General features: G+C 34.8%; 2 protein-coding genes across 5 annotated transcripts in view; one reads left to right on the forward strand and one right to left on the reverse strand.

Moving 5' to 3' along the window:
* Nucleotides 1-4,585, forward strand: part of MFN1 (mitofusin 1) — a 30,885-nt gene extending 26,300 nt beyond the window's left edge. For all 3 annotated transcript variants that reach the window (XM_057738174.1, XM_057738175.1, XM_057738176.1), the window contains 2 exons: nt 1,668-1,802; nt 3,575-4,585. In XM_057738174.1, coding sequence (XP_057594157.1) covers nt 1,668-1,802; nt 3,575-3,653 — 214 coding nt within the window. In that variant the 3' untranslated portion in view covers nt 3,654-4,585. The remainder of the gene's footprint in view (nt 1-1,667; nt 1,803-3,574) is intronic.
* Nucleotides 4,586-6,080: 1,495 nt separating this feature from the next.
* Nucleotides 6,081-23,041, reverse strand: part of GNB4 (G protein subunit beta 4) — a 61,793-nt gene continuing 44,832 nt past the window's right edge. For both annotated transcript variants that reach the window (XM_057739580.1, XM_057739578.1), the window contains 6 exons: nt 21,355-21,418; nt 19,762-19,924; nt 18,732-18,798; nt 18,422-18,623; nt 13,836-14,052; nt 6,081-10,464 (listed from right to left, as the gene is read on the reverse strand). In XM_057739580.1, the coding sequence (XP_057595563.1) occupies nt 10,358-10,464; nt 13,836-14,052; nt 18,422-18,623; nt 18,732-18,798; nt 19,762-19,924; nt 21,355-21,418 (820 nt within the window). In that variant the 3' untranslated portion in view covers nt 6,081-10,357. The remainder of the gene's footprint in view (nt 10,465-13,835; nt 14,053-18,421; nt 18,624-18,731; nt 18,799-19,761; nt 19,925-21,354; nt 21,419-23,041) is intronic.

Genomic DNA, 23,041 nt, shown 5'->3' on the forward strand with positions numbered 1-23,041 from the left:
TAGTCGAGGGAGGGAGGGAATACGGGGATATGTGTATAAAAACAGATGACTGAATTGGTGTACCCCCCAAAAAATAATAAATAAATAAATAAAAATTAAAAAAAAAAGAAAGAGCGAAACAGAGAAAACAGCCCAAACCAACGGCAAGAAGGTTGTGGGGGAAAGGAATGTGTTCAGAAACATGAGACAATTTCAGTGTCGCAGATGTGTACATAAGAGGCAGTCCATTCGAGTATAAGCCTCACACTAGGATTGAGGTTTGGATAATTAGGAACCCTAGGAATGATATTACCATTTAGCTCTAGAACAGATAACTTTGCAGTGGTGTGGTGTGTAAAGTGATTTAGACTCAGGAGATAAGAATTGCAGGGAGAGTAAACTATTTCAGACACAAGATCAGAGTCTGTACTAACCTAGTTAAAGTAGTAGGGAATGGAAACAATGAGGGCACAGAACTGAGAACAGTGAATTAGTTTACTCATTTACCAAATATTTATAGAGCTCCTATTTTATATAATTGTGTTAATTTTGATTTATTTATATTGATCTTTAATGAGGATAACCTGGACCTCCAAATGAAATCAGCCAAGGTTCACATTCATAGAAACAGAATTAACGAAGCAGTCCATTCATTTGTTCATCAAACATTTATTAATTGCCTACTATGTGACAATATGCTAGAAGTTGTGGGAAATTAAAAGTTAAAGATAACTTGTATTTTTTCTTAGAGGACTTTACACTCTAATGGAGGCAACCTCAGATAATTACTCCAGTTAAGATGATACTAGCTAAATATTAATGTAATAAAATATTAAAATAAAAAGATGCTTCATTTGTCTAATATTGGTATTTGGTCATATGGGGAGAGAATGGAGGGGGAAAGACCTTGGGAAAGATGAAGATGTGCAGGAGAATAGTTGCAGAGAAAAACAAGTCAGTTAAATTCCAATGGTACACACCTACTAGACAAGCTCCCAGTTGCAAAAATATAAACATAATATTTGCCAAAGTTAATATATTAACTAGCACACAAATTAAATATAGCCCTTTGGTTCTAGAAATATGGTTAAATGTTGCTATAATTTAAAGTATTTTTGACTAAGTCACAGAAGTTCATGAAATTTTCTTCCAGTCATTTATTTTTATAGGCAGGGGACAAAAGTAAGTCTTATGCTTCTGAAGACATATACCAATCCTGTGCCTTTTTATAGCTTACTCAGATTCACAACAATACGGCAGAATAATATTACCTATTGAGCATTTGTCTTGAGGCCAGATGAAATCAAGCCCACAGTCATATTAAGCTTATAAGTGCCATACCCTCCCTCATACCATTCTTAGCAGTGTTCTTTGATAGCTTATATTTTAGGAATTTTTTAAGCTTGTGATCTCTTTTTTATGTAAGCTTTAAATTAAAGCTTATTCTTTTTTTTTTTTTTGTGGAACAGTCATTTAAAATTTTCATTGACCAGGTTTATTTTTAAGAAGCAATTTAGGGTAGTCCTTTGATTCCCAAGATAAGCATGTGAACAAAGATAACATGACTTGGAATTATTCAGTTCTGCTAAAATTGCATGAAATGTACAGCTTTATGACTATTACGATGCAAAGCTTATTCATTTTAAAAGACATTATAGACTGCTGATAAAATTGTTTTTTATTTCAAGGGAAATGGCAACCACTTTTGCTCGCCTGTGCCAACAAGTTGATATTACACAGAGACATCTAGAAGAAGAAGTAGCTAGATTATCCCAAGAAATAAATCAATTGGAGAAAATACAAAACAATTCAAAGCGCTTAAGGTATTTGAACCTTTTTTTCCTCAATAATATGAACATTTATTGGTCTTGTTACCAAAATATAATTATGTAAAATCACTAGCAAATTTGTGTTAAAATTTTTGCTTTCTGCATTGGCATAATTGTAGTTCTGCAATTTCAGTGAAAGCTAGTTTGAACAACAACAACAAAAAACCCAAATCTGAATTTAAAGGAATTTTTTAGATCTAAGCTTATAGCTCTATGTTAAGCTAAATTTGTCCCTTATCAAAGCAGAAGTTCTGTGATTAAAAGTATGAGTTTTCAGTCCTATATATCCAAGTCCTATATAACTTCTCTCATTGGGGACTGTTAGGTATACTTAAATTTGAAGCAATGGAAGTAAACAAGATAACCTAATATAAGTGGAATTCTGGTTTAATATGATTTGTCATGGATTCTTTGAAGTCTAAATAAATTTTGCTTTGGGGGTCAAGACCAGAAGTGTCATCATGAGGTCTATACTTCTTGGCAGTTCTTAACTTTCAGTTTTATTACCCATTAGCTAGCTCACCTATAAGTCTGGTAGAATCATTAAGCATCATTTAATTCCTGCTGCTACTTACCAGGGCACGTGCTACATACAGTTGTCTGTATAAAAACAGTTTGCAGTGTCTGCACATTGGAGAAGGCTGTTCTTGTGACCTGGATTTTGGGACATATATTTAAAACACCTGTGATAGTGTCCATCCATAGTATCTTAATCTGATCAGCAGTCACATTCTTATTGCATCTCCTTTTGAGTCTCTGGAAATGGTGACTGCCTGTCATACCCCAAATCACTTCACACACACAAACATACCCAAGTGAATTTCACATATTCCATTGCTCCTATTTTAAGTTAGATCATCCTAAATACAGGCTTTCAAATTTGGTGAAACTATATCCAATAGAAAAAAATTTTTAACCTAGGTTAGGTTTTTAAATATTTTTTCATCTTGCTATAGTAAAAAGCTGTAACTGGCAAAATAGATTATTGGTACTTATGTAGCTTTCAGATTTTGGCAGGACTGAAAATTGATCTAATTCTTCTTCTAACAGGAAAGTTTAGAATAATATTAACCTAATATTTGGAATCTCCATTGTTACTAAATTAGGCTTAGCCACTCAGATATAATCTACCTGAAGAAATATACAGTGGAGTTCACATGAACATTTAACTTATATGACTTCGACCATGTGCACTTTGCAACAAACAAAACAAGACCAAGGAGAAAGTATGTTTGTGTGCCCCGGCATAGGATGAGAATGGGAGACACAAACCTGCATTCGCCTGTCAATTTCTTTCTGTTTTCCCTCATTATGGGTATTTGGCTGCATCAAGTACAATTTTAATATTTAAAAAAAATTTTTTTTAGCAAGTATGGTCCTTTGACATCTGCCAGCTACTTTATGTATACATGAAACCACTTTTTCTATACTTTATGCTTAACTTAAAGAGAATACAAGAACAATTGTCTTTATGTGACTTAGGAAAAAACTCCCATGTAAGGTGATATGACTCCACTGCCTCTTCGGCTTTTCATTCTTATTAAGGATTTATTTGGCCATTTATATGGCCATTGGATTCTGTGTTTATTGCAAAGTTATAGTAGCACATATAATAAGTACTTTAAAAAGAGTTGGTGATCTGAGTTCAGATAAATGAAGCAACAGCTGGCTAGTGATTTTTTTAAGATTTGGATGGGATACATTTTTTTTTCTCATTGACCTTTATGATAATTAGATTGCTGTTTTATTCATTTTTTTAAAATTAGAAATAAAGCTGTTCAACTTGAAAACGAGCTGGAGAATTTTACTAAGCATTTTCTACATTCAAGCAATGAAGAATCTTAACAGAGATTGCTTTGGTGATCATCATAGGAGAAAATGGAACTTCGAAGATTGGGGCAGTTATTTTTATGAAGTGACTTTAAATATGAATTATACTAAGTATACCTAAATCGCAAATCCTTGAGTAGATCCTGGTATTGATCTATCTCAGGGTGTTTGCATTTCTGAAGAGTATTATGATGTCTCTTTAGTTTTAATTTTGGGTAAAGAAAAATCCTTTGATATGTGAAAATGATGAATTACAGTAAAAGAACCAACTCTGTGACCCCTGAGGGGTGGGGCCTTGCTCTTAATTAGGGCTCTCTTTTTTTTTTGATTCTGAAAAACTCTGCTTCCTGGCATCCAGGAGTTAGAGAATGTTCCTTTCATCTTCTTTCTCAAAACAAATTTTTGATGCCTACTTTAATGGGAATAGTCACATTTTTGTTTTATAAACTGCATTGCGCTAACCTACAAAGGAGTGTGGAGTGTTCTTGAGTGTTATATATGCAGGTTACAATCACTTTTGCCATCCGAGCAGGTATGTAAACCACTAATAAATACCGCTGTTTTTACTCCCTCTTTTATTCCCATTAAAACTGATGTAAAACAGTATATAGGTTTGTTATTATAAAGTCCCTTATACAGGTATTTGGGTCTAAATAGTTTTCTCATCTGTTTCTCAAGAAACATTTTCAGCCTCAACTCTGATTCCAGTAAGGAAAGCTTTCTATCTCAGTTTTAAGAGTTAAGTTTGAAGTGATAAAAATAGCCAAAGATATGGGAGATCTGAATTTTGGGTGGCTACAGTCATGTACAAATGCTGTTCTTCAGAAAGTATTTACTGAGGATACTGCTGGGTTGTTCCCCTGGGTGGCTTTTCCTTTTATTTAATTGTATGAATTTAACATGTCACCATTAAAAATTATTGTACTTTTTACCTTAATGAAATGTTTATGACTTCAAGTATTATTTGTTCCTGTGTTAAAAAGTAATAGAAACTTACATGGAAACATTAAAAACTGACATTCTAAGACTTTGCCACACAAAACATAGTCTTGAGGACCACCAAATCAGCATTACCTAGATGCTTGTTAGAAAGGCACAACCCCGGAAGACACAGTACATTTGGCGAGTATAATTAATACTGCTTTTCCATGAGAGGGATAACATTTCAGGCTTTTTTCTTCTTTTAATACTTAGTACTTCTTTTTTTGTGCCTTTAAGGCTCCTGGATGCTATTCAGTCTTTTCACAACAGGTGCAACACTGTTTTTCAGGATATTTTAAGGAGAAAAATAACATTATTTAGGCTGTAGAAGCCTTTCAAAAATATTTTTATGCAACTAATATTGTTGTTTTATAACCAAAAAGTGATACAAGCCACCAAGAAGTGAGATTAAGTAACAACTGCAACATGAAAAACATGTCTAAGAGTGAGTACTGTACAAGTTCAAGGCCTTAATCTTGATCTTAATCTACGCAAGTACTTGAACTTTTGAAATAGCATAGTGGTTTGGTAACACCTCAGTAGTATAGTACAGTGGTTCTCACAGTTTAGTCCCTCAGTCAGCAGTATCACTAGTGAAATTGTAAGAATTACATTCTTGGGTCTCATCCCAAACCTACTAAATCAAATACTAGGTTTGGGGACCAGCAATCTCTGGTTAACAAGCCTGCAAGGTGATCTGATACATGCTGAAGTCTGGGAACTATGGAATAGTGGCTCTGGTATAGTAAGTCTATACTAAGTTTTCCATCACTAGCTTAAATCCAATTCCATCTGATCAAGTCTGAAAATATATGAATGTTGGAAATGGGACACTAAAATAATGAAGCCCAACCTTTATGCTTGGGGATAAGACGTACACCTGTAACCAAGCCCATGAGTTAAAAAGAAGTGTGATTTACAGCTGATGTTGTTCACAGTTATTGCACATTTACTTGACTGTCTACTATGTATGTCTGCAGGATTATTTATAAACTTTGTATAACCTTAAACATTTTATAGAGCTAAGTTTTTTTATAAGCATGCAAGGTGAAAATAAAACTTGTTTGCCTGATAGTTGATATAGTATTTACACTGGCATTTAGTGAGTTTTTAATATTTTATTTTAATGATTTTTATGGCAGGCATATAGCTATCTTGGGGAGACTGGCTCATCTTTATCCTAAAGGAGCTTTAAGGAAAGAATGACAGTTTTGCTTTTTAATGAAAACCTGTGGCCTTTTAACAGTGGGCTGACATTCACAGCACTAGGGATAGGTCAGTGGCACTCCAATCTCTTCCTTGCTTCCAGCAGCCCATTCATTTTTCATGAAGAAAATAATTACCAATGTTTATATAAAGGAATTAGAACTGAGCATGAACTATTGGGCTTGGAGTTTAGTTCTGGGACTTAAAAGTTATTCTACTAAAAATCAACTTAAAACACACTCCATGAAATCTGGTTAAAAGCACTTTATTGATTACACTATCAATTCACAGCAATGTTATTTCACAGAGCTACTGTACAAATAAAGGAATGAATTACTGCAAGAAAGATTCACGAATACTGTTACATCATGATACAAGTCCATAGTTTGGTTTAAAGCTTTTTTCTAAGAGCTTTAATCTAATACATTCACCTTTCCCACAAACTACTGACATTCAGGTTCAGTTGGCCACAAGTATTGTAGAAACCATTCTAGGTGAAGAAAAACATTTTAATCAACTTAAAAAACCCACTTAGATGTGAATGCCTTTGGATAAGAATATGCAAATACAAGTGTTCAGATGCTTCTTTGAAAAGAGAAAACAATAGGATAGAGCACCATTGTGTAAGAGACAGAAAAGGCTTGAAATATCTACCAAGTATATCACTGAAGTTCTATTAATTAAAAAATACTGTATAAGATTTTGTCAGGCACGTTTAACACCAGTTGAAACATAACCAGCTTTTTCATATGCTGCATTAATCAACTATTTTATAGGATCAATAATTGGATTTAAGAAAAAAGACAGGAAATTTTATCAACATGCAAACAAATTTGCTAAACACAAGGTGTACCATCATTCTGATTAATAAATTACTTTTTAAAACAATACTAGCTTAGACATTCAACTACAGACCATTTTATTGAGTACCTATTATAACCAATATTTTTAAATACAGCACTGAAATTTAAGGCAACTTACAATGAACAATGGGAGAAAAACTAGTAAATATGAAGGGTACTTCACATTCTATTTAATTTAAAATACCAATTTTATTCACTGCTACCGTTTCTCACAAGATAGTCTGACTGGTGGGTGTTTTAAAAAACAGGAGGTAAGAGACAGTTTAAAATTCTGCTTTCCACAATGGCAAAAGGGAAATTAGAAACTGAACATCGTACTTAATTTAAAAATGTTTTTAAGTCTGACTCACACCCTGAAGATTATAGACAGAACATCTTTATTTCTAAAATCATAGGCCCATTTGGGAGATTGTTTAATCAGTTTCCATTAACATTTAAACACATCAACAGGTAAGCCACAAGTATTCAACTCTGTTATACTTAAACTGTGAGACATTCACCAATAATTAAGCATAAATTTCCCTGAACATATTCATTTTTTAAAGTCTTAATTTATTACTAAATCTAAGACATCAAAAGTGTTGGAGAAGGTTATTTATATAATATTGGCACAGCATTTTTTTTAGCAACAATAATAATTTCATTTTGTCACCTGGAGAAGTGAAGATCCATTTCTCTTCAGTATGTTAACTTTAAAATTACTTAATATATTCCATAAGCACCTACATCCGTTATGTCTAGGAGACTAGTTTCCTGTCATCATGCAGTATTAATCAGTTCAGTTGAGTCTAAATTAAAATATAAGGAGACTGCCTACTAGGCTGCCTTACAGAATTAAGAAGTATCTCTTGAAACTTAAGTTTATCACTTGAAATATTATGCCTAAATCTTTGCCTCTGAAGATGGAACTCAGTATGCTGTTGTAACCATAGACTCACAACTATAAAAATTTGAGCTAGGGAGGGGCCTTGGATACTTAGTCTAAATCTCTGATAGCATAGCTGCCAAAAATGAGGCCTGTCCATCAAAGTGGAGGTGATGTCCTTGCTGATAGCATGAAGTGCTTTCTTGAGCAGGTTTATGGGGTGATTTGCTGAAGCACTTGGCAGTCACTCCACTTTGCTTTAGAAAAGAATATGTGCCTTTAAAAACTGTTCTTTATGAAGTGATTAAAGAATCTACAAATAAACCTAACTGAGGCACATTATGTTTAAATGTTTCTCAGGTAAAAAGAAAAAAATCAGGCACCAGAACTGCAACATTGATGCAAATTCCTTAAAACTATGTTTGGCCATTTTCTTTAAGTTTTGGAGAACTAAGATTCAAACTGTTCTGTGCTTCCACAAATTATACTGATTTCAGGAAGTTCTTATGCACCAAAGAATTAGACAATCAGATGAACTCAAACTGCAAGTTAACAAATGTTTAGCAACTGGAACCCATATCACTAGAAAACAAAGGTTTAACTAGTAAGTTAATGTGGTAATGTGATCACCATTCAGTCACATGTATAATACGGTCATATTAGGCATAATAGTAGTTAGTTTTCAGTTGCCTGGTACATATTTGATTATGGGAATTGCTTTTTAACTATCTACAAAAACTTTATTAACATTAAATCATTTTTATTAACATGTTGAAGACCACAGAATTCTTATAGTCTGTGTGCCTCTGACTAAAGTATCTTGTTACTGGAACCACTTTCAAAGTAGAGGAGATACACTCTATATATATATATATAAGGCTATATTCTGCACATGGTAGAAGCGCTTTCTTGAACAGGATTTTGGAATAAATTGCTGAACTACATGGTAACCCTCACCCCTCTCTATTTTTGGAAATGAATGTGTCCCTTTAAAGTATTCTTGCCTTATCTCAAAGAGCTGCTCTTTATGAAGTTACATAAATATTCCACAAACATTAACAGCAAAAGTTCATAGAAATCTTGAATGCGTATATAAATATACATTCATGCCTGCCATCTGCAACAGTCTGTTTTTTGGTCCTATATCTTAATCTTCCTTTTTCCATTTTATTCTCTTTTCAGTATCTTAAAACAGTTGCTGACTTCATTATGGTTGATGCACTTATTAGCACACCCACAATATAAAAATGAAAATTTACAAATTTGGGAGTACTTGGATTAGGGTTACAGGTGATCAAAAGTTAACAGACCTATCTCAGCAGTCACTGACAAAGTTTACTAAGTTACAAAACAATGCACTTCTGCATCAGAAAAACCCCATGACTTTACCATCAAGCAAGACTAACAATCTATTGTCAATCATTTAGATTATTTGTAAGAGAAAAATCCAAGGGGATTTATCTTTGTTTAAATTCAAAGGGGCCCATTCTAGTAATAGACACATTATTAGATCACTGACAAGCAGAGGAATTAGTTGCTTTGTATTTTCCTCTGACTCCTTTAAGAACTGCTCTTAGAGTTTTCTTTTGGCTTTAAAAGTGGGGGTCATTTTGATCTAGGTATCCTTTGAAGCAAAACCACTTAGAAACTAATATTTTGTGCTAATGGGAGGAAATATTACAGGAGATCAAAAAGCTTGAATGTTTGCTTTTGGAATTTCTGAAGGCATGAAGAGTTAACATCAATTCAGATTTTATACTATGTGCACATAAATTCATAAAGCAACTTTCGTACGATTATAACTAGTCAGGTCTAGCGATTGGTTAGATTTTACACTTCTTTCAAAAAAGTAATGCCATCACATTATGTTTCCTACCTAGATACATATTGATGGAGAACACTGGGAAAAATCCTTCAGATGCAAGGACAGTCCAAATGTTCATCAATCTTCTGAAATGAGTGCACTCTACAAACTCAGTTCTAGAATATGAAATCAATAGGACAGCCTAAGTATTTTGAATGCTACCTAAGTGTCATTTGATCATAACCAGCTTTTTAAAATAACAAGAACCACTCATGTGATTACCGCTATCTAGCAATTAATATGCATTTCTTAGATACATCTAAAATTTCAGAGATGTCTGGTCCCTGGTCTTCAGATTATGGCCCCTTCAAAAGACTGAACATGAGCACTTACTTAAACTGATAAGATGGCAGAGGATGTAGCAGAAACTAATAATATTCGCAAGGACTCCCCTCAGTGGTACCTAGGCCTGTTGACATTCTTAAACAGTAAGCAGCCAGGATCAAAAAGAAAGGTCAGAATACAATGAGACTTTCTTCAAATATCAGTACCCACATTAATTACAGTATCACTTCCATCTATTACTGTGCCTGGTTTCTCCACTACAAAACTCAAAAATATGACACTTCTTAGGTATACAAAGTTTAAAATGTAGTTCTTAAAAAATGCAAACACATACTCTCAAACATGATAGGCTGCTATAATGTGTACATTCTGTTCTACACAAAGAAAATAAAGAATTAGACAGTACAAGCAAAAATTCATCAAGGTTAAATTAGCTCAACTTCTCAAATTAATACACTGGTCCTGGTCTCAGCAAGCACCTTTACCTTGTTTTCACCTTTTTTTTGTTTTGTAGTTTACTGAAAGCTTCTTTTTGTATATAATAATCTTAATAGAAAAATCTTCACCTGCAAATATAAGGTAAATTCTTTTTCACAGCTATACGCTGTAGTACTGATTTCTCCAGGTATCAATGGAGAACAGAAAATTTGTACTGTTAATTCCAGATTCGAAGAAAACTGTCCCAAGACCCTGTTGCCACAGCCATGCCATCATCAGTTACACCTAAACAGCTGACACGGTTGTCATGACCAGCAAGAACACCTGGAAAACAAACATTCAGTAAAAAGTTAGCCATGGGCAAGTTTTAGAATTAAGTATATGCATAGAAGATCTAGAAGGGTACTTAAAAGTTAACAGGTTCCCCTGAGTTGAGACTGAGTGCCAGGGGTAAGCTGGGCATGTAGGTAAAATAAAATTCTTGGTATAACATGAATTTTTGACATGTGCACCAAATTATATTTTTCACCTTTGAAAAATTACTTTATAAATTATGCTTATGTTCAAAATCATCTGTTCAAAAACATGTAGATTTTTATTTTACATCTATTAATAAGTTCATGACATAAATTCTGCCAAAAAGCTATGCAATTTTTAACAAAAATAAAATTTTAAATAAAGTTCAATAAACTTTTACCACCAGAACAACAAAAACAGAAGAATGAAACTGACTTACACCACCACTTCCAAAAATACCAACATAATTTATTTACTTTATTCCTTTAACCACCAAACTCTGGAATGTTTTGGTCATAACTTTCTGAAACCATCAAACTCATCTAGTCTCAGTTTTCTTTTGATATTTAACCTATTTGATCTTCTGCCCACTACACAGGATAAAATTAAATATTCCCAAATATTTGGGAGGAAAATGAGAAATGTAAAGATTTAAAAGAAAAATTAGAATATATCAAATTCTCAATAACAATTTTTTCTTTAATATACTGCTTGAGTTTGCATTGTCTCCATATATAATTAAGCATATCATTTTCACCCAATCTCAGGGACAAAAGTTAAAAGTTCATTTTGTCTAATGCTTTAATAGTCTCCACAGTACCTTCAGTATGGCAATGTCTGGCAATAGGCAAATTTACCATTATGGGTTGAAATAACAAAAAATGACCATTGTGACTAAATACTCCAAGTCATATTGGAAAGAAGAATAAATTAACAATTCATGAGCCACGATTCAATTTTAAGGTGAAAGTATCCAGTTACGTCAACTTGAACCCAAACAGCTATAAGCAAAGTAAAACTAAAACATATGTTAAAAAAACATGGAAAACAAACACATTTGCATTTTGTTATGGATACTCATTGACTGAATCCAGGCAAGACACCTAATACCTCAAAAAAGTACTTGGCTTTGGACAACAGAGGATCTCCAAAAATTTACTTGCAAAATGCTAAACCGTGAACTTTCCTGCAGTCTCTTAAGAGAGGTTGTAGGAAGTTATTCCTGGTAATGCTGACACTGCCTCTGCTCCCTCGGAAACCTCCACAACTGAACAGGTGTTTAAAAGGGCAAGGACATAAACCCACAAGGAGAGTGAGGATGTGATAGCAAGCACTGGCAACAAAGTTTTGTGAGCTGTCTGGTGGTAACTAGGTTAGTGGACCTCAGAATGCTGAGCTCAAAGCAAATGGTCTGATAGGCCAAGAAACAAAAGTAAACTGCAGAACCTCCAAAAGGGTCAGATACTAGTGGAACCAGGTCTGAAAACAGACAGGGGCAAAGATGGGGTAAACTGAGACTGCATTAAGAAGTGTCCAGGAATCAGACTCCCCAGGTCTCCTCCTTCACTCTGCTGTCAGATGATTTACCATCCTGCACCAGAACATAAGACTGGAGACATTTACTGGAGAGAGTAAAAGAGGGTCTCTTAACTAGAAGGCAATAGGCACAGTTGAGATTGGTGAAACTGCTGAAAATGGGGAATAAGTTTACTTGGTAATTGTCTTGCACCCCAGCTTTCTTCCTGAAGTCAGCCCCCAAACTGTCAGTCAGCTTATATATTCCAGGTAGAAAAGTGGAAAAAATCCACCTCAGAGAAGACAGCTGGCCCAAGGGAAAAAAGGCCATATGATATACCAGAGGTTCCCCAATGAAAGCCTGGCCAGATCACTCTTCAGTGAGGCCTCAGTCAGTACACCCCAACCGTGTGCAGAGGGCTTTCAAACAGTTTTAGTGCTTCACTCTTAAGGATAAATAAGAGGCTAAGAATCATTAGACTTTTAAGGAAATAGACAGGAGACTGAAAAAATAAGAAGGGGGGGAAGGCAACTTGGAAAACAAAAGATTATGCTTATAGAAGAAAACTTCAAAAAAGGCTTTCATCAAAAGACTTTTATCATGAAAAAAAAAAGAATGGGGGCCCTACACAATACCCTCAAAAATATGTTAGCAATGAACAGAAAACCAAAGCGTAACAGAAGGTTCATGGAAAGAAAAGCCAAGGATTTCTCCTAGAACATGGAGCAAAAAAAGACAGATGGAAAATATGAGAGAAACCAATAAGTCAAAGCAAAGTCCAAGAAGTCCAACATCAGAATAATGGGAGTTCTACAAAGAGAATGATAATGGAGGAAAAAGTACAACAAATTAAATAAGTCCCCTGAACTTCCCAGTACTACAGGGTATATGCTTCCAGATTGAAAAGGTCCACTGAAACCCAGAAGCATAGATGAAAATGGATCCACTCCCAGACATATCAAAACTTGCAGAAAGTTTAAAGATTAATTAGTGAGAAGTACATCAAAACTAAGAATGTAAGCCAAAAAATTAATGTGACCCTAGAGAATATTAAAAAGTTGCATAGCAAAAAAAGTCACAGCATATACTTCACTGCTCAGCAGTAAGTACTGCTTAAAAATTCATAATTGTATAATAAACACTGACATGTTCTAAACAAAATTCACTACATGGGAAAAATCAGAAGATGGAAGCTGTGGTAGGATGAGGGATCTTAAAGTCAAACCTTCAACAGATAATGCCTAAAAGTTACAAAAAAAAAATCAATATAGGCATGTTATTTAAAGATAGGGAAGTAAATACTTAGAAGTAGCTACCTTTGGGAGCAGAAAATACAGGCTGGGATCAGAGGACTGCTGTGTTTTGGTAACAAGCCATGTAGACCTATTTGATTCTTTGAGTATAATTTTGATTCTGAAAAAATTTTGACTCACTCTGTGTAATTTATTATTAATGACAGTCCCCAGCATGACTTAATGCTAATATTTTGGAAGCTACAGGGGAGAACACCGAGCATGGAGCTGAGGGGAGACAGGGGCTCTATGTCCTGTCCCAGATAAGATCTTAGTTAGTTACAATGTCTCCTATCAGGTTATAAGAGGACTGTAATTTGGAAAAGACCACACTAAATTATATTCACTATCCAGCTTTGTGTCAAAACTTACCAAACAAGAAAATATAGAATCAGATATTACTCTTCAGAAAACAGAAACATAAATATGGTTTATGGACTATAACTCCACTCAAAGATCAACAATGACCATGAATGAGAACTGCCAGGTTGCCATTCCCCAGGGTGTCCAGGAGGCCTTGGAAACAACTAATGGGAACCTTTCCACATTTCCTGACAAAATCAAAACCTGACGTATACTTATTTACCTACCTGCACGATCTCCTTTTAGCGTGTCCCATACGTTACAATTGAAGTCATCATACCCAGCTAACAGGAGACGGCCACTTTTTGAGAAGGCTACGGAAGTGATCCCACAGATGATATTGTCATGAGAATACAATAATAACTCTTGGTCTGCACGAAGGTCAAAGAGCCGGCAAGTAGCATCATCAGAACCCGTGGCAAAGGCATATCCATTAGGGAAAAACTAGAAAGAAAAGCAATAAACATTTATTCCACAGAAGTTCACAAAAATTATGTGAGGCAGTGTAATAACAGACTCTGGAGTAAGACAGACCTAGATTCAATTACAACTTGGCTTCTTACCAGGTGAGTGATGTTAGGTACTAAAGATTCTTAAATACTTGGGCCTTAGTTTCAGAATTTAGTGTGTTGGTTAGGACTGAATGAAATAGCACATGCAAAGTACCCATAACCCATTGTTCAGCACAAAGCAAGTATTCAAAACGTCCTGGTTCTGGTCCTCTGTCTTACTAAAACACTTAAATATTACTATTTATGGAAGTTATATATGTATGTGTACTCTTAAAGAAATGTTCCAATAATCTTATTATGAGAAATAAATAGGAAACATTTTACAAAAGAGAATAAAAATCATACAGTTAGGCTAGGTTATAAAGTTAAGCTAGTAGTAAAGAAAACTATATATTATTAGTTTGTGGAACCCCTTTCTCAGATACTGTGGCACCACTCAACACTCTTTACAAAGAGGAAATCACTTTTCTTCATATTACCTATTGGTCATCTGTATTACTCTGTTAGTACTTACTGATTTGTAAGAATAAAATGAAGAATATAAATTTGTTTTCTTTGTGGCAAATGTTATTTTATAGTTTGTCATTTGCCTTCTAATATTGTTTACTTTTTTAAAAATACAAAGCAATTCTTGTATCACATTCCTTGATTTCAAACTACTACAAAGCTACAGTAATCAAAACAGTATGTTACTGATGCTGAAACAGACACGTAGATCAACGGCAATAAACCCACGCACACATAGTCAACAACAAAGGAGGCAAGAATATAAAATGAGGAAAAGACATCCTCTTCAATACATGGTGTCAGGAAAACTCGTCAGCTACATGCAAAAGCATCAAACCAGACTTTCTCACACCATATATAAAAATAAACTCAAAATGGATTAAATATTTACATGTAGGACCTAAAACCATAAAACTCATAGAAGAACACATAGGCAGCATGCTCTTTTTTTTGGACACACTTTGTGGCTTGTTGGCTCCTAGATCCCTGACAAGGGATTGAACCCAGGCCCTCAGCAGTGAAAGCATGAAGTCCTAAGCACTGGACTGCCAGGGAATTCCCAGGCAGTATGCCCTTTGACAGTGGCTTAGCAACATATTTTTTGGACCTGTCTCCTCAGGCAAGGAAAACAAAAACAAAAATAAATGGGACCACATCAAACTAGAAGAAGCTTTTGCACAGTGAAGGAAACTACTGACAAAAGGAAAAGGCAGCCTACTGAATGAGAGAAGATATTTGCAAACAATATATCCAACACATACAAAGAATTCACAAAACAATATCAACAAACCAAATGACCTGATTAACATATGGGCAGAGGAACTGAATAGACATTTTCCCAAAGAAGACATACAAATGGCAAATAGACCATAAAAAGATGCTCAACATCACTAATCACCAAGGAAATGCAAATCAAAACCACAATGAGACAGCACCTCACACCTGTCAGAATGGCTACAAAAAGACAACAAATAACTAGTGTTGGCAAGGATGTGGAGAAAATATCCCCCATGCATTGTTGGGAATGTAAACTGGTGCAGCCACTATGGAAAACAGTATGTAGGTTCCTCAAAAAATTAAAAATAGAACTACCATATGATCCAACAATTTCACTTCTGTGTATTTACCTCAAGAAAAAAAAACACTAACTGGAAAAGATATACATGCACCCCTATGTTCACTGCAGCACTGTTTATAATAGTCAAGATATGGAAGTAACCTCAGTGATATATACATATATATCTGTATTTATCACTGTGTGTATGTATATATACATATGGCTGAGTAATATTCCATTGTGTGTATGTGCGTGTGTAATGTTCCACACACACTGGAATATTACTCATCCATGAAAAAGGAAATCTTATATATACCATGTTCTTGAATTGGAAGAATCAATATTGTCAAAATGACTATACTACCCAAAGCAATCTACAGACTCACGCAATCCCTATCAAATTACCAATGGTAATTTTCACAGAACTGGAATAAAAAATTTTTTAATTTGTATGGAAACACAAAAGACCATGAACAGCCAAAGCAATCTTGAGAAAGAAAAACGAAGCTGGAAGAGTCAGGTTCCCTGACTTCAGAGTAAACTACAAAGCTACAGAAATCAAAACAGTATGGTGCTGGCCCAAAAACAGACACACAGATCAATGGAATAGGAGAGAAAGCCCAGAAATAAAGCCACACATTTATGGTCAATTAATCTACAACAAAGAAGGCAAGAATATACAATGGAGAGAAGACAGTCTCTTCAATAAGTGGTGCTTGGAAAACTGGACAGCTACATGGAAAAGAATGAAATTAGAACACTGTCTAACACCACACACACAAAGTCAAAATGGATTAAAGACCTAAGTGTAAGACCAGATACTATAAAACTCTCAGAGGGAAACATAGGCAGAACACTGACATAAATCACAGAAATATCTTTCTGGATCCCTCTCCTAGAGTAATGGAAATAAACACACACACACACACACACACACACACACACACACAGTGAGATACATATAATATATAATCAAACTTAAACGCTTTTGCACAGCAAAGGAAACCATAAACAAAAAGACAACCTACAGAATGGCATAAAGTATCTGCAAATGATGCCACCGACAGGAATTAATCTCCAAAACAAACAACTCATGCAGCTCAATATCAAAAAAAGAAACAACCCAATCAAAAAATGGGCAGAAAATCTAAACAGACATTTCTCCAAAGAAGACATACAGATGGCTCAACATCACTAATTATCAGAGAAATGCAAATCAAAACTACAATAAGGTATCACCTCACACTAATCAAAATGGCCATCATCAAAAAATCTACAAACAGTAAATGCTGGAGAGGGTGTGGAGAAAAGGTTAACCCTTTCAAAATCAGAAAAAAAAATTTTTTCAATAAATGAAAAATCATATAACATCAATATGGATTCAAAACTTTAAAAATTTTAACAAATCAAATCCACTAGTAAAGGATTTGCATTATAACCAAGTGACATTTGTCACAGAAATGTAGGGTTGGGTTAAAATTTAAAAATCAATCCATATAAATTCACCATTTAACAGAATGAAAAAGAAAAACCACATGATTATCTCAGTTGATGAAGAAAAGGCATTTGATAAACTTCAGCACTCATTCCTGATAAATTTGTAGCAAACTAGGAACAGAAAAGATCATCAACTTGATAAAGGTGGTAGGCTGAGAGATGGAGAGGACTGGGTTTGCCTGCTCCAAAATTCTGCTCTTCAAACCAGGTTGGCCTAATAGGGGTGGGGGTAACAAAGCCTTTACTTTATCTGATATTCTCTAAAAGATTACATAAAATTGGCTTTCAATATGCACATGACAAATAAAAACCATTTTTTCCCCAAAAATATCTTCTTTCAAAGTCAGAGTGCATTTTATACACATAAACACTAGCAATTATAGCACTTTAGGAAATTCTAGTCATATCTATACATTTTGGCATCTGATCCACATAGGACAATTTACCTAAGTCAAGCAGTATCCCACCTCTTCTTAATACCCCTCCCCTCAATTCTGACTGTTTCATAAATCTTTTTGATTATCATTCAAAATTCCATTTTAGCTTTAATTTATAAACACGTATGACTAGTTCATTCTTGTATATACTGAGTACTTATTATCTGGCTTAATCTATTTGTGGCTACCTGTTTGAAGGTTTTTTTTTCCAATATGAAAGTGCTTATAAATAACTTATACCATTTACTGAGCATCCAGTCTATAGTTTCATTTAGTCTTTACACTATTCTTTGATGTAGGTAGCATTATTCCTACTGGAGAATATGTGGCACACAGAATTTAAATAGCCCACCTGATCTCACACAGCTGGTCCCCAGCAGAACTAAGATTCAATCCAGAGTCTGCTGACTTCAAAAGTTATACTCTCTACACTAAACAGCTGCCTTTGTCTTCCTGATTTTTCTCTCTTTGGGTTGTTCCCTTGACCCCAGAGATATGGGACTTTGTTCTCGTCTGATCACACTGTTGATACTCATGATCTGCTTGTTTGCTCAAGATGATTTATCCCTCTAAATCTGGGGGAAAAAAAACTTATTCCTGTTCACCTGCAAATAAAGACCTAGGTTTACGGATTAAAACCTCTCTACTTAAAAAAAATCAAACCCTTATTATTTGGGGGTTAAATGTTGTAAAAGCACACTACTTATAAGAATCCTTGAAGGGAATTTGTTGTTAAAATCATACTATAGAGTTCAACACTTTATATGCACAATAAATTTTCCTTAGAAATGCTCTTCACTTACGCTGACAGCATTAATATCCGACACATGGCCAGTGAAAGACTGTCTACACATTCCATCTCGAATATCCCACAATTTCGAAGAGGCATCACAAGCACCAGAAACAAAAGTCCTCATGTCAGGACTCAGAGAAAGACTCATCACATCTCCAGAATGCCCAGTGAACGTAGTGGTCTGCTGGGCAGTTTCGATGTCCCATAAAGCACTATAATTAAAAATAGATAGAAATAATTAATGACTGTTCTCCCTTCTTACATTAGTTCATACTACCCCCCTCAACCTCAAAATCAGTAATCTTCTGGAATAAACTTACCAGGTCGTATCTCCTGAACTTGTAACAATTTGGCTGTCATCTAAAAAACGACAGCAGGACAAGTAGCCTACAGCAGAGAGGGTAACAAACATTAGGTTATCACTAATTAATTCAATTACCATATGAAATAGTAATATATATTTTAAAAAATATAATACCTGTGCAACAAGTGTTTGTTAGTATAATCTATAGTTCTGCTCTTAATTACTTCCCACTCTATGCTGCCTGCAAGTGAATTTTACCAGGAAACTCTCTCTTAGGTATTCACTATGTCAATGACTCTGAAAATTACAAACTGGAATAAAAGACACAGTCCTTTCCACCTATCTCAGTTACCTAAGAGAAAGATACTCCTTAATACAAATATCTATAATATATAGCAGACTGGGTTAAGCACCTTGGAGAAATACTTTAAGAACCTCAGTGAACGCTTCATTAAAAAGGTGGCGCATGAATGCTCGTAATTCACCAGTGTTTCAAAACATGGAAACGGCAGGAGCAATACCTCACAGAGATTCTGTTAAAAGCACAGCCAAACAGTACTTCCAAGAATCCAGAAAGGCTGAAACCTGCTGAGTGGCGATAAATTCCGAACCAACGCTGCTAACTGTACTACTGAACTGCAGTGTGCACCCTGGCACATAAAGCCGTGCCCTATCACACAGTGAACAATACTTCATACCTGTACCCTGATACCCACTTTCAATGACACAATTAAGCACTAAAATCCCACACATTGTTTTGGGTTGGCAGAGAACACAGAAAATTATATTTGCTTTCTTTTGTATTTTTCATTATTGTTTGAATTTTTCACAATGAATTTATAATTTTTACAAAAAATGCTATTTTTTGGAGCTACTTTTTCCTTTCTTTTTTATTGATGTATAGTTGATGTACAATATTAAAAAGCAATACTGTTTTTGAAAGAAAAATAGTAATATGCATCCTTTGGCCAGCTGACCCCACTCTGTCACTCCTTCTTCAGGAGGTTCAGGTTTGGGAGAAAAGGACGCTATGTAGTGACGCTCACCCGTGTGACCCGGCAGCTCCCGGCTCACTCTTACGTTTCCCTCTCTGGTTTTTAAGTTATATATCGAGCAGATGTTGTCCAGCCCTCCACAAGCGACGTAGTTACCAGAGGGAGCATACGCACAGGTCATCACCCAGGAGGACCGCAGAGGAATAGCATGCATCTATACGACAAAGACAACACAGAAACGAAGTCAAAATTACAAAAATGGTCATTAATTTTTCAAACCTATTTATAATGAAGCAAATACTACTAAACTTTAAATGTACTTAAGAAATAAGCCAAGTAAAATAAAGAATGCAATGGTTTGAGAAAAGCGAATTAAAAATAAAATCCTAATGCACACTAAAATGCCTCTTATATGTTCTGTATTACTATCGCATCATTTGGATTTTAGTGCTCTTTTCAGAAAGTATTCTTTTAAGAAGAACAAGGACATAGAACATTTCAACACTAACAGAGCCATTTGAAATATTAAGTGTAAAATGTTAAAGAATTCGATAAATTTTTTGTTTTTGCAATAGTGCTCAAAAGATAAATTTCCTACAACATAACACTGAACCATACAAGTACAGGAGCTGAATAGAATGGCTCTTCCATGAAGAACTATGACCTTCTAATAACACATATTCTGGGCTTGAATTCAAACAATGGTAATAGTTTGCACTGATCTATTCACACCACTGTCTGATGCCTTATTACCCAACACCAAGCATTTGCAGGTCCGGTAGCAAAGTTTACTGTGAATGGTAACATCAAGGCTAAATGCCCCATACACAGAACCAACACATTGTGTGATTACTATCCTCTCACTTTACCTAAAAGAGTATTTTTTTGTTTTAGAAAAATATAGTTGAAAGACTTGCTCAATTCTGATTGATACAGAAAAACTATTATATTACAAATCTGTCTTAACTAGCTTTACATTCTCAACCAGACTGAAGTTACTGATTATTTTAAAAAACGGTACTTCTAAATCTTTACTAGAAACAGTGGTACAAGTATACGCAGAATCTAAAAGTATTTGACTTGGGCAAGTGTTTTCCTGGAACTTTTCCATGACCACTCAACACCTCCACGTCAGGGGTTCCTTCCAGTGGACATATTAAGAGTACACACTGGCTTTTACCACCAAGGGATCTAAACAAGTTGTAAATTTGCCTCCAAACTACTGTATCTTCTGAACAGTCCAGAAACACAAATCAATGCCTAGAGTGGACCAAAGAAAACATTCTAGTTTATCCACAACTAGAAATAAAAATTGCAGGGTTGCTGTCGCATTAGGAAACGGGAACTTTAAAAAAAATCATTTATATGTGAAACTGATGCACGCTGTCTTCCAATATTCAAGTATGATATATGGGCCTCAAGACGCACAGAACTATACTCCTGTTGTCCTTGGGAATTAAAAAAAAGAAAAGGGCTAAATATTAAAAGCAAACACTAGGCCTGAAGAGAGGATCTGAGTTAAAATTAATGGAATAAATTTATCCTGGAATGAAATTAAAGTTTGAAGTAATAGAATAAAGGAAAGAATTGCTGGACATCAAACCAAATAAAAGGTTATGTAAGAGGATGATTAAGAAATTCTACCTTATTTGTTGTATAGCTATCCCAAATAATTAATTTTCCATCTTGGGAAGCACTGACTAGTAGCCTAGAGAAACAAAGACAAAAAACGTGACACTTAGAGGAAAAAAGCAGTTTAAATTAGTTATGCATTGCATTAATATAGAATAGTTCAGAAAAGACAAATATAATTTTTCTAATTAAAAACTTGATACCAGAAAATACTCTCAAGTTTTTAAAAAAATGTATTCTGCATGCCAAAAAATTTCAACACTAAATTTTTTAGACATTTTACTAAAAATGTCTCTAGTTATGATTCAACTTTTTCTTGTTGACAACATTTTAGTTCTTATTCAAGATTCTGGTAGCTATTAGCTGACTGGCTTAGTATATACTGACTTAAATATAATGTCAATAGAGTACATATAAGTCTAACAACCGTGTTTCATTCAATCTAAAAATCTCAGCTGAGAGCCTGTGAATGCAAGGCAGTGTTATGGGTACAATACAGGCTACACCACCTACCCCTGGGGCCTCCATCATCTGGTGGAGAAAAGACATTTACTAAAATAAATGAGGTAGGTGAAAATAGTCAAAGGAGTGGTATAAAATAAAGGCCACAGAAAAACAAATGAAGGACAAATAACTGCTGAGTTACTCAAGCAGTTTCACAAAAGAAAACATATCTTGAAAAAATGGAATTCTGAAAGTTAAAGATAGAGAAGTCTGTGTTCTATGAGGAGGGTATGTTTCACGGCAAGGGGTGGAAAAATACAACCAGTGTTTCAAGAATTGTGAATTTCCCAGTTACAAAGAGTTTGTAAGAAATGGGAAAAACAGTTTAGAAAAGTAGACTGGGCTTAAACTGCAGAAAGCTCTGCTTGCCAGGCTAAATGTGAACTCTTGACTAAGTTACTGGCCACTGAATTTTTTGTTCTGTTTTGGAATTTTATTTTTCACCATGGTAAAAAATTCAAAAGACACAAAAAGGATAGATATACAGTGAAAAGAATCACTTTCCTGTCCCTATCTCCCAGCCACCCAGTTCCCTTCACTACAGGTAAATAACATCAGGTTCTTAGGTAGTAATTACTGTAAGTTTTATGAAAGGGAAGATCTAACCACAGGGTATGGGATGGAACCTAAAGTTCTTCAAAAATCAATTGGCATCATCAGCACTGAGGTGAGAAGAACATTAAGTAACAAATGGATCATCAGAATAGGTAGAAAGAAAATGTAAGACTTTCAAGTTGACTGTATTTTGAGTTATACATTTGCTATCTCAATGGGCAGATTACTTCTTAAACTTCTTTAAGAAAAAGAATAAACCATTTGGCCTAGCTTTATATCAGTTGTCAATTACATAATTTTATTTATTCCCTCCTAAGAGGCACAAGTGCTATATTACTGTATTCAAGAATCCTATTTACATCAAGATGTGCCAGGCATTAGCAACAGGTAGCCACATTTTTAAGTTCTCCTGGAAGAAGAGGAAAAATATGTAACTTCTATTACAAAATAATTTCTCAGTTAAGACTTTTTCCCAATTAGATGAACCAAGTCAAAGGAACAAGTCAACCACTATGGAAGCAGTGCCAGATACTCTGGAAAAAGCACAGACCACACAGTAACTCTAGGAACAAAGTAACATCATCATGACCAACCATCCAACTGCAATCCAGATGACGGCTCTGTGTGCGTGTGTGTGTGT

Source organism: Hippopotamus amphibius, chromosome 6 (genome assembly GCF_030028045.1).
Source record: "Hippopotamus amphibius kiboko isolate mHipAmp2 chromosome 6, mHipAmp2.hap2, whole genome shotgun sequence".
NCBI lineage: Eukaryota > Metazoa > Chordata > Mammalia > Artiodactyla > Hippopotamidae > Hippopotamus > Hippopotamus amphibius.